This window comes from Hesperophylax consimilis, chromosome 1, assembly GCF_061612785.1.
Source record: "Hesperophylax consimilis isolate HC1 chromosome 1, BYU_Hcon_1.0, whole genome shotgun sequence".
Taxonomy (NCBI): domain Eukaryota; kingdom Metazoa; phylum Arthropoda; class Insecta; order Trichoptera; family Limnephilidae; genus Hesperophylax; species Hesperophylax consimilis.
The window spans coordinates 18,597,479-18,614,213 of NC_142836.1; the positions used below are offsets into that span (position 1 = coordinate 18,597,479).

The 16,735-nt window shown below is 36.4% G+C and overlaps 1 protein-coding gene across 1 annotated transcript in view; it reads right to left on the reverse strand.

Annotated features, from left to right (window-relative positions):
• Positions 1-16,735, reverse strand: part of LOC149426395 (uncharacterized) — a 255,369-nt gene that overhangs the window by 9,551 nt on the left and 229,083 nt on the right. The window contains exon 4 of the mRNA XM_089636774.1: positions 173-554. Within this exon, the coding sequence (XP_089492900.1) occupies positions 173-554 (382 nt within the window). The remainder of the gene's footprint in view (positions 1-172; positions 555-16,735) is intronic.

Here is a 16,735-nt window from a genome sequence, read left to right on the forward strand (position 1 = left end):
GTATTTTCTATCCTTCGACTGAGTACTTTTTTTATCGTATTATGAATCTTAAGTGAGTTTTTGTATCTGAATTGTTAATTATTTCACACGTAAGTGAGAACATCTGTAAAAATCAAGTATAAATAATATAAGTATGTGTTAAAGCAATTCGTAATTGTAAAAAAAGCCTCACCTCAAGGCCACGATCTCCCAGATGCCGATGAGCCTCGGCGGCACTCCCGAAGTCAGGCAGAACTTGTGGTCCTGAATGTGCAGCTTGGCGGGTCCCGTGGCCGCCTTGGTCTTGGGCGGTGCCGAGGAGATGAGCACCAGGTACTGCTGCCCCTCACCAAGGTTGTTGGAGATCTTCACCTGCCACTGGATGAGGCGCTCCCGCGTGTCGAAGGCCAGCACCACTATCACGTCCTGGCAGATGATGGCGATAGTGTTGGACTCCTTGTCGAGCGTGAAGCCCGACTCGAAGCCGAGGAAGTGCTGCAGCGACAGTGACGCTTTGGTCTGCCCCTTCTTGTAGCGGTCTTTGGAGTCGCGGTAGAGCTGGAGGTGGAGGCAATCTAAAAAAAAGAATATCTGTTAGGTACTGAATGTAGTAAAAAGAACATTTGTGGATGACGTCAGATCCCACCATCATTTCACATATTATCACGCCTTACTAAATATATAAATATTGCAAAAAAATATCCGGCCCCACGTTGGGCGCCAGAAACGTAAAGCATCAATAAATATTTTTAAAACTTGCGAATTTATTTTTCAACAGAACTAATGACTGTACTTATGTATGAATAACATGTTATGGTATAAAAATAGCGCATATTGTTTGCAAAGTGTTTTCTTGGCTCCTGTGGGATGTGAAATACGCCCGGTTACGTTATATTAGTGTTACCTGTTTTATGAAAGCTCTTTAACTGCCAAAAGGTAATTGTTTTTTTGTAATTCCATTAAAAGGTTTATTGGTCCCAATTTAAATGTCAAGTACGTAATTTATCGAACAGATTAAATGTAATGTTTGTTAAACTGTTGCACGGTTTGCAGGTGCAAGAGTGTGTAGGTAGTGCCATAGTACCCACAGGGTACAAATGAATGCCGTGGTTAAATGAATAAAAACGTGACCCTTTTTTAATCGAGTCCGATTAATGGTTGATGCGACGCGATTTAAAGGTGGAACCGAATATTGTTTTAAATTTTCCAAAGCGTGGGGGGCTAATATATTTACCGTGGTGGAAAAATGCTCGACATTTTGGAAATGTGAATTTTATGCGAAAACAAAGCTTACAACGATTTATGGGAATATTTTTCAATACGGCTGGCTTTTTCATGAGGATGGAGAGGCGTGCTTGTTGACTTACATGGGGTGGTTACACACGCACACATATTTACGGGAAACCAAAGGTTCAACCGGAGATCACCATATGCGAGGTGTGTAAAACTCTCTTCCTCCGCAAAAAGGTTTACCCTTCATGCCCAAAAATACAAATAATCAGCATGCAGGGAATAATCTTTCATATCAAGTGACGAGATTTAGCTAAAGTCGTTGACTTATTGACGAAAGCTTCTGCTCTGAGAGGCGGGCGTGATGGGAAAACAAAGGCGACAGAAATACGAGTAATGTAACATGATTTATTTAAGACCGAAGAATTGAATATATTAGGACGCAGTTGAGAGAGTGAAATTTGAGAAAGTCACAGACGGAGAGAATTTTCAGTCCGAAGCCGAATGAATAGAAAAATTTGAATAAAGGAAACTGAAAAGAAGCATTAAACTGGGTGAGAAAGGATGAATGCAGTAGAAATGAGATACCCGAGGCACATGTGTGGTAAGACCTATATGGCCGCGTAAAAAATGTGAAGATTCACAAAGAATACAAGGCTGACCTAAGTGTAATGAGTAAGATTAAGAAAATAAAACTCGATGGTTTGGGTGTGTAGAGCCAACGAACGAAGAAAAGAGTGTAAGGATTATACGCGACGTGAACGCGACGTGAACGCAAACGCGAATTGTAGAAGAAGTTGGAGACGCCTTACGAAAACACGACACGACCAAGTTAACAAAATATTTGAGGCAAGCCATGCCAAGATTCAGAATAACAGAATGGTAGTTGTGTATGAGATGATGGATTGATGTGTATGAAGCAAAGATTGTGTGCCAAGGCCGAGTTTTTTGGCCTCTGCCTATGGTAGACAGGAAAATGAATGTTAACTTCCCAGGCTTATTTATTGTTGCAACGAAATCTGTATGAGGAAAGTTGGAATACTTGGGATTGTAGGTAGAATGTCCTAAAATGATAATATAGCCACTTCTAAGCAATCATTGCATTTTCACTTCAATCATTGAAACATTTGGGATTGTAGGTAGAATGTCCTAAAATAGTTATCTATTCACATAAGCAATCATTGCATTTTCACTTCACTCATTGAAACACTTGGGTTTGTAGGTAGAATGTTTTAAAATGATTATCTAGCCACTTATAAGCAATTATTGCATTTTTACTTCAATCATTGAAACACTTGGGATTATAGGTAGAATGTCCTAAAATGGTTATCTATTCACATAAGAAATCATTGCATTTTCATTTCAATCATTGAAACACTTGGTATTGTAGGTAGTTTCCATGATTCTCTAGCCACCTCTAAGCAATCATTGCATTATCCCTTTCCCAAATAAATAAGTCATAACACGTGATAAAAATCAATGTAGTGGGGCGAGGACCGGGACCGGGACCGGGGGCCGGGGCCGGGCAGTTGTGTTACATTTCCATTACCCGCCCTGGGAGAACTACCTAATACGTTTTAACGATTTGAAGATGATCAATAATCTTTTGCTACGTTTACAGGAAAATAAAGGATTTATTGTGAAGGGGAAATTAGGGGAAGTTATCGAGCTTATTTCCTATTATTATTAATAAAGAAAATGTGAAAAGAAGACTCATATTTGAAGGAGTTTAATAAAAACTTATTCGTTCCATTCGTCAATAAGAGTTATAAAAAAGTAACAAAAAAGGGTTCTACTAAAATGCACCAGATTCTCGGAAAACGTTAAAGAAGAATCGCAAAAAGAAAAGTCGGACTTATGATCGAAAATCTGTTTTTATTTTTTTATGTAACGCCTTTCGTTTATTTCATTTCATACGGTGGCCATCGTTTATTTGGCCGGCTATAGGGATAGGGAGAAGGCGTCGGAACTTTATTAGGGTTCTCGAGTTAAAAGAAAATCCTGGCTATCGCATAAATCCGTGAGAGGGCGAGGAAACAGCCAGCTCTTCTTTGTTCTCTTATTCGATAAAGATATTACTGGTTCGCAGTCCGCAGTCCGCCGTCCGAATTCCGCTCTACACACTCCACATCTCCGTGGTTCAATCTATCTCGGCTGTTGATGACAAATCGATATCTTCCCTGACACCTTAGGTCTACTGCTTTTGCTTTTACCCTCCGCGTCTGATATGAGGCCTGATTTACTCAGGTTAATTCTTATCTATTCGCTCACAAGAAAATGCGAGGCTTATGTCTGGCAGCAAGAGCGGAAGGTTAGAAGGCAGAGGGCAGGAGACAGGAGGCTGTAGGGTGGTGGCGGTGGATACAGGAATCTCGAGATACGGCTAATGATGCTTGTATATGACATATAATCAAGTCCCTTTACATCCTATACTAAACTTATAGATAGGTATAATGCTGTAAGCGTCGTATGAAGGTATAAATTATTAAGGTTAAGCGAGGGTAAAAATATTATGATGAAATAATTTATCGAATTACGAATCACGTCTGTCAAATTAGTGAGCCCACGAGTTACAAGTTACGAGTAATGGGATTATTTAAGTTTGACTTCATCTCTAATGGTATTTATTGAATTTCAACATCGGCTCTACAAAATAAACCTGTTTCTTTACTCGTCGAAAAGTTTTGGAAATATTTTATCTAAATCGTTGCAATAAAAAATCCTCGTCTGATCGAGAAAATGTTTTACTTCATTGAAAAAACCAGCGAAAAACGAGTAACCTTTTGAGAATATTTTTAAGAAGAAAAATTCCGAGAGTATTTCCTTAAGCCCGGCTTTATAAAGATGTACTTTATTATGTTCATAAGGGCTAATATAATAAATTTTAGGAAAATGTTAGAAAGGGAAAATCGGTATACTTCCGAAAGAAAGGTAAAACACGAAATGGGGTGTAAAACGAAAGTGGTTAGTGTTTAGATAGCAGTTACTGATCCTAAACTCCCCGCACACTTAAATCCGTTAAAACACCCCCTTTTGAAAAAAAAATACTAACACTACCTGCTCATTATAATAATTCTTCTGTCTGTTTTAAAACGTAAATATATGTATGTGTCCCAACTGAATTTACCAATATAACATTTATAATGCTTACTATTTTATTTGGATGTAGTGGTACCTACTTCTAAATCATTATTATTGTGACTTTATAAACTTTATCAAGCTGAATTAAAATAGCACTACAAAGTGAAAACTATTTGAAAGCAAGGCAAATATGAAGAAAACTACAGCATTCGCAGCGCTTTATGAATTCTGGTGAATAACGAGTACTCTTTGTTATAATGTCAGGAATGTTTAATATTTAAAATTGGGCCGCGTTTGCACTTTCTCAGTCCCCCCTTACAGCAAGTCATGTCGGAAAAGAATTCTATATTTTATTTTCAGCAAAAATCCAACAATATTGAATGGTATGCTTTAATACCAAGGCTGGCATTTTGAAAATATCTTTACAGATTCCTCGCATCGTTAAAGAACAATGAGAAATTGCCAAAAATACCAATAATTAAGTTGGATTTTTAAATACTGGAAGCTAGATGAAATTTTTAATATTTCTTAATTCAATCTCAAATATCGGTAGATTACTATTACGAGGCGAAATTCCATTATTTTACATTAACCCCACACATAAGGCCCGAGGAAAATAATTTCCCTCGTGGCCTATTTCATCTTTTGGTATGCTGCGTGGAGGGTCTCTTTTAAGAAAAGAAAGGAGATGAAGTTCTGGGAAGGTAAAGGGTATGAGGGTTAGGTAAGAATCTGAAGATCAGTGTGCCAAGGAGTGACGGACATATGAACATATCCTTCCCATTGTGGCGCAAGGCGATTGGTCGAGAGACTAGGTCTCCCGATCTGGCACGCCACGCAGCTGGTGGGAAGATGCATTCCGATCACTCGATGAACCCGGGCACCCCTGCTAAATCAGACGTGTTAGTTATCCAATAATACCCAAACTTGCCTCCATAACTTATTTCCAATATCTTATTATTCCTGTGGATTTTTGTCTTCAAATCCGATTTGCAAATTTGCAGCTTTGTTTGTTGTTTATAAATAATTTTCACCAATTCTCGGAAAAAAGCTCGATTTCGTCCTGAAGTATAAAATATGTTCTTATTTAGCTAAATCGAGATAAAAAAGTATAATATATGTCAAAAGGATTAGGAAATGTATTTATATATTTATAAGACTTAGAAATATTCTTAGACTAGAAAACCTAAAAAGAGTGTACTATGCGATTGTTCAATCTATATTACAATATGGTATTATTGGTTGGGGAGGAACATATAATAAAATTTTGAACCCACTTAAAGTAGTTCAAAGATTGGTAATCAAAGTAATTTTGAAAAAACCGTCAAAATTTTCTACCGAAATTCTTTTTACAATTTTCAAAGTACCTACAGTAGACAAAATGTATCAAAAATATTCAATACTTCAAATTTACAAAGAAATACAGTCAAATACTCATAACTTGCAATTCAATACATCAGCAGATACCAGAAAACTATTAAAATCCCAAAATTTAACACTAAGCTCATTCAAAATACCTATCTTTATCTAGGAATAATTTATTTTTATAACCTTCCATTAAATTTAAAAAATATCGAAAACATTCAGGAATTTCACCTTAAATTAAAAAATTACCTTAAACTATTATAAGTCCAAAATACGTTCACTACTTACATCTAAAAGTAATATTGTTTAAATCTTGTGTTGTTTCTAAATAATTTATTTACCATACTAAAATGTACATAATTGAACTAGAATTCCCTCACCAAACACAAGAGCATTGTCTCTTTATGGTGAGGAAAGGCTATAATTTCTATAGTTTTATATCTTGTTAATATCCTGTATTTATCTATGTAAAAAAATATCTTTTTCAAATATTAAATAAAAAATAAAAAAAAAACATATTTTTTTTTTCGTATTAACTGTTTTATTTATCGAAAAAAATGTATGTACTTGTTTTATAAATAGGTACATATTACAAAAAATATTTTACGTAATTTATTTTTTCGTCAGAGAAGTACGGAATTTGATATTTAAATATTTTAAAGTTTTGATGAAAAATTAAGACTGCCATGTAAAACTTTTCAGGTGGGAAAACGAATAAATAATATGAGTTTCGAGCAAATCAGCACAGGAATCTTCATTTCAAACTTTGTTCAGATTTTTTTTATTGAAAATAACTTTTTCGAACCTCACTCCTGTGAGTACCTCACCCCTCAGAATCATATTACTGCGCAAACATCGATTAAACGGTATTATTGTTATTTTAGATATCCACTTGACAATTATTTTATTTTATTCTGTGTAATACAACACTGCACGGTAAAGTTAATTTTTATTTAGAGAGTTTATTTTTATAAACAGGGTTTTCTAATAAGAGGTGTTATTTTGAATAGCCCGTTATTTCGGTAGATGTTACTTTTGAAGCTGTCATTTTTTGACATTTGACCTGTAGAAACTACGCCATTAATAAAAATGGAACGATACACGCTTCAACAACGCATTGAAATTATTAAAATTCACTTGAGTGAATCAAATGCAAATGATCTTGAGTGATGAAGCCCATTTTCACCTCGGTGGCTTCGTCAACAAGAAAAATTGTCGCATCTGGGGCTCGGAAAATCCAAGAGTTATTGTTGAAAAGCCTCTCTATCCTCAACGTCTGACTGCTTGGTGCGGTTTATGGTCCGGCGGAGTCATTGGACCTTACTTTTTCGAAAATGAGGCTGGAGCAACAGTTACGGTGGATGGATTGCACTATCGAGAGGTGATTAATGATTTTTATGGCCGGAATTGGATGGTATTGATCTGGACAACGTTTAGTTTCGAGTCCTAGATGTGACCGTATCCTTTTCTGATTTTTCTGTTTGAGATTTTCGTTTAGAAATCGCTAATATTGTCTTCAATAATTAAATATTACAATTTGAGGTTTTACTCAATAAAGTTATTCCAAAAAATAAAGATAACAATTTTCATAGTTTAAAAAAAAATTATAATTGTATTATTTTGTAAGAAATTTGCAGCAAGTAGGGAATGCAATCCCGCAAGAAACTGTCAATCCAGGTATTTGCGGGACTGAACAATGTTAGTCCCGCTGGATCCAGGTATTTGCGGGATCCAGCAGAGTGGACTTAGATATCTAATCAATCGTATAATAAAGACCTAATATCTCGATCTACCAACCTTGTTTTTAGAGTTTTATATTTATACCTATAATAAAACAAATTCTTTGGGACATTTTAAATGATTTATTAATAGGTATATCTTACGTTAGACATAGGTAAAGTTTAAGTCATTAATTGGCAAAGAATAAGATAAGACATAAATTTACATAACATACCCGCCTCGGAACAGACTTTGTCTAGTGAGGTGGGTAAAAGAAATCTATGTACACAAATGAAAATAAAATAAACGCCCAGATTGCCGGCACTGAAACTGAAACTGAACTGAAACAAAAATTTAAATAATAACGTTCACACGATGAACAATATTCTTGTACAATGAGCATCATAAGTTTAATTAAACATTATTTTGGAAATAGCTTCGTAAAAAAGTTAAAGTATTAACTGTGTCATCTGATAAAAGGCTTCTGATATTGGACACAAGGTAGCCAGCGGCTGAAAAAGCTCTTTCAGCTTCCACGCTGGTTGGCACAATAGTCATTAGCGCATTGTAATTGAATTGAAGGTATGTGCCTTTTAATCCACCGGACTCGAAGTAATTCAGAGTAAGTGAGGGTAAATCTATAGTTGCTCTCTTTCAGTTTTAAAAGATCTTGAATAACCATCATTTTTAGTGTCTTGCCGTAATTCATAACCATTAATTTGATTGAATTAGACGATGTTGGTAAGTTAAAACCCCCGGCTTTAAAAAGATCTCGCAAATCCGACGAGGTACAGAAAACTCGGAATGGTAAACCATCTTTAGACACCATTCGTGATACCCTCTTTTCGACGGTATTGTTTTCGCTTTAAAAATGGTCAGTGATTTTATGCTTCTTTGCCAAAGTTGATGATTGAGGTTCACAATGAGCCGATGTGGAAGAACTGGACGTCGATGCAGTTGTAGAAGCTTCTCTGTAATCCCGCCAGTCCAGCGGGATCCCGCAAAATTTTCGACCGAGATTAGTCCCGCAAAATGTCTGCGGGATCTCGGTATTTCGGGATCCCGGTATACCGGGATTGCAATCCCTAGCAGCAAGTATTGCATATGTAGTATAATTATACTAGAAAATGGATTCGTCGCCGTGATACAGAACTATTTTTCGCTGACAATTTAATCGTTGATAAAAATGTAGTCATGACGGGAAAAATCCCCGAACGCTAAAATAAATGGCCGCAGATTTATGAAGCGTAATAATGTAAGTGCGATAATTATCAACGTCAGCGGAAATGGCGACGGACGACGCGCGACGCGCTACGCCTGAAATCTGAAAATCAGCAAAAATTGATGAGACTTCTCCGCGCCACCTGTAATTTAGCTTTCTCATTAGGGGATGCACAGAAGTGCCTCCGCCTGAACCCCCCTACCGCCCCACCCACCCCTTTCCAATCCCTTCGAGTTACAACTCCCAGTCACCCTTTGTCTTCAATCTTTGGACTATATTTATCTCTCCAGTTGCCTACATATTTTTCATTACCCTTCTGAAGTAGGTGCCAGCATTCATAAAACAACGAAGAAATATCATCAATTCATAAAAATAAATTCATATTTTAGTCTTGTCTTTGTGAAGATACATCATGTTGAAATACGCCATTAATTTGTCAAAGTGAACACATTATTTTGTTGTTTTATTTTCTGAGGAGACCAGTTAAATCCTTTGCACTCCGTTATTTTTTCTCACGTTTTGTGTCTCGACGCCATTAACAAAACCTCTTACCTTGAATATATAAAAAAAGTGAAATCTTTCTAGGATAGTACCGAGAACAGGTGTAATGATGGTGACCCTTCCTTCATTGGAAGTTACAGATGGGCCGAATATAATGTGTCTTTTGGCTAGGTGCCAATATATCCGACAACTTTATAGCTAGTTGAGGATCGGTCCTAATTGTGCATTTCGAGTCTTTTCATTGAAGTTCCTGAAGCGAGGATTAATTATTTATCAAACACTTCGGCTTCAGTTAGTCGACTGGATATAAACGCAATTTGTTTAAAGTCCGTTTAATCTGAGCTTCTCCTCTCGTTACCCCCGAGAACAAGAGAACGGCGAAGATATTTTATTTCTCAAACATTTTTTTCCTTTTCGAAAACAAGATATTTAATTCATAAAAATATAATTTATTTTATACACGGAGAAAACTTAATGGTAAAATATAACAAATTTATTTAAAATGTTTCAAATTATTCGTATTCCTGTTAAAAACGGGACTGCAGGCCTTCAACGAATGAATTGACAGATTTCGTCACAAACTATCAGTAAAACACGAATGTGTTATGGCGATGTCGGAATACGTGTTAAAAAAACATGAGTAAAAAAGTACTAATAGTTTATTATGAAATGGCATGCTATCACCTTTTTAACAGGATTTTTAAGTCAGCAATACTAATTTTCTCCATGTAGGTAGGTACTTCCCAAACTTTGTAATATGAATGGATATTGTACAAATCGTTAGATTTTGGATGGTATAAGGAACAAAAAGATAAATTTCCTTCGTTGGTAAAATGACGTTCTAAGTATTTAAAGGTATCCCAACGTGAGACGGGGTCCGGAGAAATCTGAGTTTGGTTTGAGAAGCAAACATTGTTTTTGGCTCCTTTCGGGCGATAAATTTCATTTTTAAAAAGGGAATATTTTTTTAACCCATTTGTCAGCGCACATACTTCAACAATACGTAAAAAGTGCACACTAGGCATTGTCTGCAGGAGTCAGGTCGGGAGAGATAAATCGTTTTTTCATCCCCCGGCAATAAGACGTCAAAGTTGAAAAGCCTATTGGAATATCGTCCCCTATCGCAGATCAATAAATAAGCGGGATAAAGACATTACTGGTCCATAATACATGTTTACGGCCGCGTTACTTCGCAAATACGAGGAGTTTTCTTCGGACACGTAGTTCAGAATAATATCTCCCCACTTGGCGCGGTAAACAAAAATCAATTGTTAGCCGCGGTCGATGTAGGGTAGAACTAGAACTAGAAGTCGAAGCAGAAGGTGGGAGGAGATGAGAAATGGAACGTCAAGCCTCTCAAGTGCAATATATCTATCCACCGATACAAGGAACTTCCGAGGGTTGGGGTTGGGGTTGGTTGGGGTTGACGGGCTGAGGTGCTTATTGGCCAGTGCATGCCTGGAATTGAAAAATGGCTTTCTGAATTGCGCTCAAAGAACGCTTTCAACTACTGAGGAATGTTACGCGACATGTTCAAATGGAAATTATCTTGAAATACACATGTGAATATCGCACAATACTTCCTACTGCTCCTAACCGACTGAAGCCAGCTAGACTATTCCCCAATTTGATGTATGTTGTGAGGTTGAAGGTAGTGGGGAGGAAAAGATGATGGGGATGAGGAAAATAAAGAAGTACCTGGATATTCAAATCTAGTCAACAAACACGACAAAAGTCATTTCAAGCAACGTTTCAATTCAGAATGGTGGCCTTACAAACGTGCCGCAAATAAACTGTACATTATTTAAAATTAATAAATTGTGAAATAACACAAATTAAACAAAAAATAAATTAAAGGATGTTCTTGAAATTATCGACAACAATGTTTATCGATGACTTTTTGTCACATTTCTTTCAATTGCCAGGATATACATCAAATATGACAACACGGCTAAACAGGTGAATTTAGTTATTTATTCAATTGGCAAAAGCACGATAAACAAATTTAGTAGGTACTTACTTAGCGAATAAATTTTCCGGATTCGAAATAGATTCACGATTAATTAAATCAATTTATCGCCGTCAGGTTTAGCCGCCTACAGTCGAAGGTTTGATTCAAATTTAAATTATGTACCTTTGAAAAGTGACCAGGATTTTATTTGCTTTCCGCCCTTACTGTAGAGCTGGAAGGGCGCGAGGCTGGGCGGGGGAGAGGGGAGGGAGAGGGTTGGCTTCAAATAGAATCTACATGACTGAAAGTATAAATCATTCGCTCGAGGGGACTGGACACAGGTAGAACCCGAACCCTCCACTTTGCGGGAATTTCAAACAGGTAAGACTTTGGCGAATTTATGACTTTAACCACTGCTCCAAGATAACGGCGATATAGAACAACACCTCCGAAATGGTATTGTCCTGGCAGAGGAAACAACTACCACTGAACAAACACATTATTTAAGAGCAATTCACGATAAGATCACAATTATAAATTTAATTAATAACAGCGATGAACATACATTAACCAAACAAGAAACAATAATGATGAAAACACAAGAATCTCTGAATGTTGTCATATTAAAAATTTTCAAAAATTCTCATTAATTTTATTTCATCAGTTTGAAAAACACTAAAAAATTTAAATATTACTCCTGAAACGATATTTACGTATTAAATAGAAAGTAGATTTTTTGGCACACCCAATCAACAAAAAGGGTACTTTAACAAAATACTCGACATCACAACGAATAAAAACAGGCCCACAAATATATACACAACCGATACACCGGCTCCGAAGTGATTAGTTTACCCATTCTGGGCATGAACTCGAGGTACGAAATCCTAATAAATTTCGATAACCGCAATATCCCGAAAAAATGTTTTTTCTATGATATCAGTATTCAAAGTAAAGATCGGATCATACCTGTTTGAAGTAAAATTTACATTTGGCATTTTATCTGCGGCGCTCAGAATATTGACACGATGAATAAAACATACATCAGATGCGGAATCTTGCGAGCCGTATGCCAAACTGGATAACGCGTACCTATACTATTAAGGCCCGGTCTATCAGTTGACTTTAAGCTCGGCTTGGTTGGAATGTCGAGCTTAGCGCGGCTTGGAAAATAATCCGTCTATAGGTCGTAAGCCTTTGCAGCAATATTGCAAGTACTGTCTATGATTTTAATAGACGAACGTGTTACTGTTTTCTTTGTAAAACCAAACTACTGTTTACGTTAGTGATATATCTATGCTCTCCAATGAATCATAAATTAGGCAATTTACGTAAATTTCGTCGAGACGTAGATGTCAGATTTGACATGTGTTATTGCTGGCGCCTCGGCGTCTAAAAAATAACTTGTTTTGCGGCTTACTGAGGGTTGAAAGGCCGACTTAGGCCGCTTAAATTTGAGCGAGGAATATCGTACGTAGCGAGGACAGGGACTGACTGATATACCGGGCCTTATTAGAACGTTTAACAGTGGCGTTCAGTGGATTCTAGTGGACTAACGGATTCCTTTGTGCTTGACTAGTGTTGATTATGAAAACCTAGTTTTGTATACAATACCTACACAAAAAAATACTAGAACGCGTAGGTATATGGCAAATCATAACAGGATTTTTTAAGGGCCCTACTAAAATCGTGTTTTGGATTTTACACCACTGATGAACAACCATATATGTTAAACAGTTGTGTAAGTGCAAGTATCCCAATTGATCCGAATCATCTGGGGCCAGTGAGACTATGGCATCTCCAATTAGGGTATGTTGTGAGGCTGAAAGTAGTGGAGAGGGAAAGAGCTTGGGAAGAGGAAGGTGGAAAAATACTTGGCTATCCAGATTTGGCCATCAAACACGGCTAAAGCTATTTCAAGCAACGTCAAAATTCAGAATGGTGATCTTACGCCAGGGCGATATTAAGAGTATCTTCCACTCTGGAAAGTGCCGCAAATATACCTTATGTTTTTTTTTTATTTTTTTTATTTTTTTTTATTTATTAAAAGTATACAATACAGAATATAGTATATTATATAAAGCATCGTACTCCCAGGAGTTAATAAACTCATTGCGGGAATGATACGCATTACATGAAACATATAGTTGTATGTATTAAATGGACATATGATGGGACATACACAACATTATTATTTCAGATAGTCATTAATAAGTTGAAGTTTGAGCATGTTAGTTTGGATCTTTTTACATTGACTTGCACATTTGATCTCGTTGGGTAGTTGATTATATTTTGTGTGAGCTATGTATTCTAGGGATCTTAGTCCATATTTTGTTGATTTGATTTTTGGTATATGAAGTTTGTTGTGATTTCTTGTGTTGTGTTGGTGTACGTCGCAATTGTAATAGAGTGTAGTGTTGGAATGTGCCGAGTGTTGAATTACTTGTAATATAGTTTTCGTTATTTCAAAAGTGGGAATGGTATTAAAAGGAAGTATTTGGGTGTTTCTGTAGATGTCTTTGACATGTGTGTCCCAAGGTAGACTGAAAATATTTCGCAGGGCTCTATTTTGGACGACTTGGATTTCTGAAATCATTTTTTTTGTAGCAAATCCCCAGATTCCGGCGAGATATATTAGATGTGAGTGAATCATAGCATGGTAAATCGATTTTAATAGAGAGGGAGGAAGTAACCCGCGAAGTCTATATAAAACACCAGTTATAGGAGTAATTTTGGATAGAACATGTTTAAATTGGTGATTCCATGTGAGTTGTGAATCAATGAAAAGGCCAAGATATTTTGTAACATCAACCCTTTCAAGGCGGTTATTATCAAGACTTATATTAAGACTTACATTTTTTTTATTTGCAAACAGTATGTAATGTGTTTTTTTTATGTTTAGGCTAAGTTTGTTTAATCGCAGCCAGTTTGCCAGGCAAGCTATATCCCTTTCCATTTCCTTTTCAAGTTCGTTTAAATCATTATTGTGATAAAGAATCACTGTGTCATCTGCATAGAGTTGTATTGTACCCTTAAGTCCCCATTTAGCAATATCATTAATGTATATTAAAAATAGCAATGGTCCAAGTACGGAGCCCTGAGGCACGCCACATTTTATCGTTCCCATGTTGCTTGTCCCTTTTCCAACAAAGGTCTGACAGTGTCGATTAGAGAGGTAGCTACACAGTAACTTCAGGGGAGTGCCTACTATGCCTAGGTGTTCTAGCTTCTTTAGTAGTATCCCATGGTCAACCGTATCGAATGCCTTTTTTAAATCTATAAATAAGCCTGCAGCATGCTTACCCTGGTCTATATGCTTTTGGAGGGCGTATACAAAATCGAAGGCAGCACATTTTGTGTTAGATTGGTTTCTGAATCCATACTGTTGGGATGCGAGTAAATTGTTTGATAAGAGATATTTAGTGAGCCTAAGCTTAATAACCTTTTCAAAAACTTTAGAGACGACAGATAGGATGGATATAGGACGATAATTAGAAGGATTTTTTTTGCAATCATCTTTGTAAATCGGAATTATTTTTGCTATCTTTAGTTGATCTGGGAAGATTCCACTATCCAGGGATTGATTAATAAGAAAAACAAGGTGGTCAGCTAATATATCTTTGCAAAAGTTCAGGTACACTGGTGTAATTCCATCTAAACCTGGAGATGCATTAGACTTTAGTTGAGAGATGATACTGAGAACTTCTGTTTTATTTGTTTTGGCCATGTATAAGGACTGGATTGCTTTTTGATCCGTGTTTATAGTGATAGAATCATCTGGATATGATGCAATTGTGGCTGCTAAGTTTTCCCCAACTGATATAAAGAAGTTGTTAAAAGTTGAAGCTATCTGTGTTGGGCATGTTATTTCTTCATTCTTAATGAGAAGACATTCAATTTCATCTTTCTGGGGTGTCGAGCTATTTGTTAGAATTGCATTTATTATTTTCCATGTCTGTCGCGGATTACGCAGGTTTTCTTTAAATATAGTCGTGTAGTATTTGGTTTTAGCATATCTTCTATAGTTGGTAACTTGATTTCTTGTTTTATTTCTCAGTGCTGTGAATATATCACTTTGCTGATTTTTTTTCCAGAGTTTAAACGCATTGTTGCGCTGTTTGATAAGTGCATTTAATTTTGCATCAAACCATGGAGTATTACCCCTCCGCTGGTCTCCTATGCGTAACTCAGATTTATGTTGGGATGATTTTATTGCTGTTTTGATGTATTCATTAAAATTATTATAGTTTTCATTGGCATTACTGGTGGTTTCGTGTGGAAAGTTGTGGGATTCTAAATATGTTTTTAACATGTTTTTATCTGTTTTGGTGTTGTTTGAAAAAGAATGTATTCTATTATTAGTGTGATGTTTCAAGCTGTTTTGGTAATCTAATATCAAAATGTTATGATCACTTAGGTAGGCATCTATATTTGCAGTAGTTGAGGAAATATTTTGTCTGTTTGAGATGATATGGTCTATTAGAGAAGTAGAGGTATCTGTTACTCGTGTAGGATAGGATGTGTTACATATGAAACAGTTGTATGAGTCTAGCGTGTTGATGTACTTAAGAGATGTATTATTTTTTTGAAGAATGTCAATGTTGAAGTCACCAAAGATAAGGGTATCATTTCTACAGTTATTTAAAATAGATTCAAGATACATTAAGAATTCGTTAATGTTTGAGGTAGGCTTTCTGTATATAACATAAATATTTAACGGTTTAAAATTTCTATTACGGATATTAATTCCTAAGAAAGAATTTTCACTACAATGTTTTTCGATAGTTGTAGCATTTAGTGAATGGTGTGTGTAGAGAATCACCCCTCCTCCTCTTTCATTGGTGCGAGACGCGAATGTACTTTGGTAGCCGTCGATGTTGAAGAAGCACTCCTCACCATCTTCCAACCAGGTTTCGGATATTGCAAGTACGTGTACAGTGGGTTTGATGCTCTTTAAAGTTTCTTCAATCTCGTCAATTTTATTTCTGATACTTCTCGCGTTAAGATACATTATTCGAAGGCTATTTTTTATTGGCTTATAGTCTTCAATTTTCTCATATTTGTATTCATTTATACTGGCCTGGGTCCCGGATGCTGTAGTTACAGTTGAGTTAGCCATAGTCAACTCTCTCCATTGTGCGTGACATCATTATGGCACGGTAGGGGCAGTCCCTATCGTTTGATCTGTGTTTTGGTGCCTCAATTTTGCCTTTGGCCATTTTAAAGCAGTTCCAGCAACGGAATTCTTCTTTTTTTTCCTTTTTTGAGCATTCAGATGATTTGTGTTCACCAGCACAGTGTAGACAACGATCTTTTGATTCAGTACATCTCGCGGCGGAGTGACCGTATCCCATGCATTTATAGCACTGCATGATTGGGCAGCTGTCTTCGACTCGGACTCGTTGGAAACCTATATTTATTCTTTCTTGTTTTAACATAGCTGAGTGTACTTCTTTTTTGACGATCAGAATAACGTTTCGTAGCCTATCATTTTTCCTGTTGTTTGTGAATCTTAGAATTTTAATAGCTTCCTTATCATTTCCAGTGGCTTCGTAGATAGTATCATTTTGTTGCACAATCATGTCTAATATTTCGGAATCTTGTGTTTCTTTTTCGATCCCCTTCAAGATAACATTAAGTCTAAGACGTTTGCCCTCATGAGCAACCAAGTTACCATTGGTCAGCCC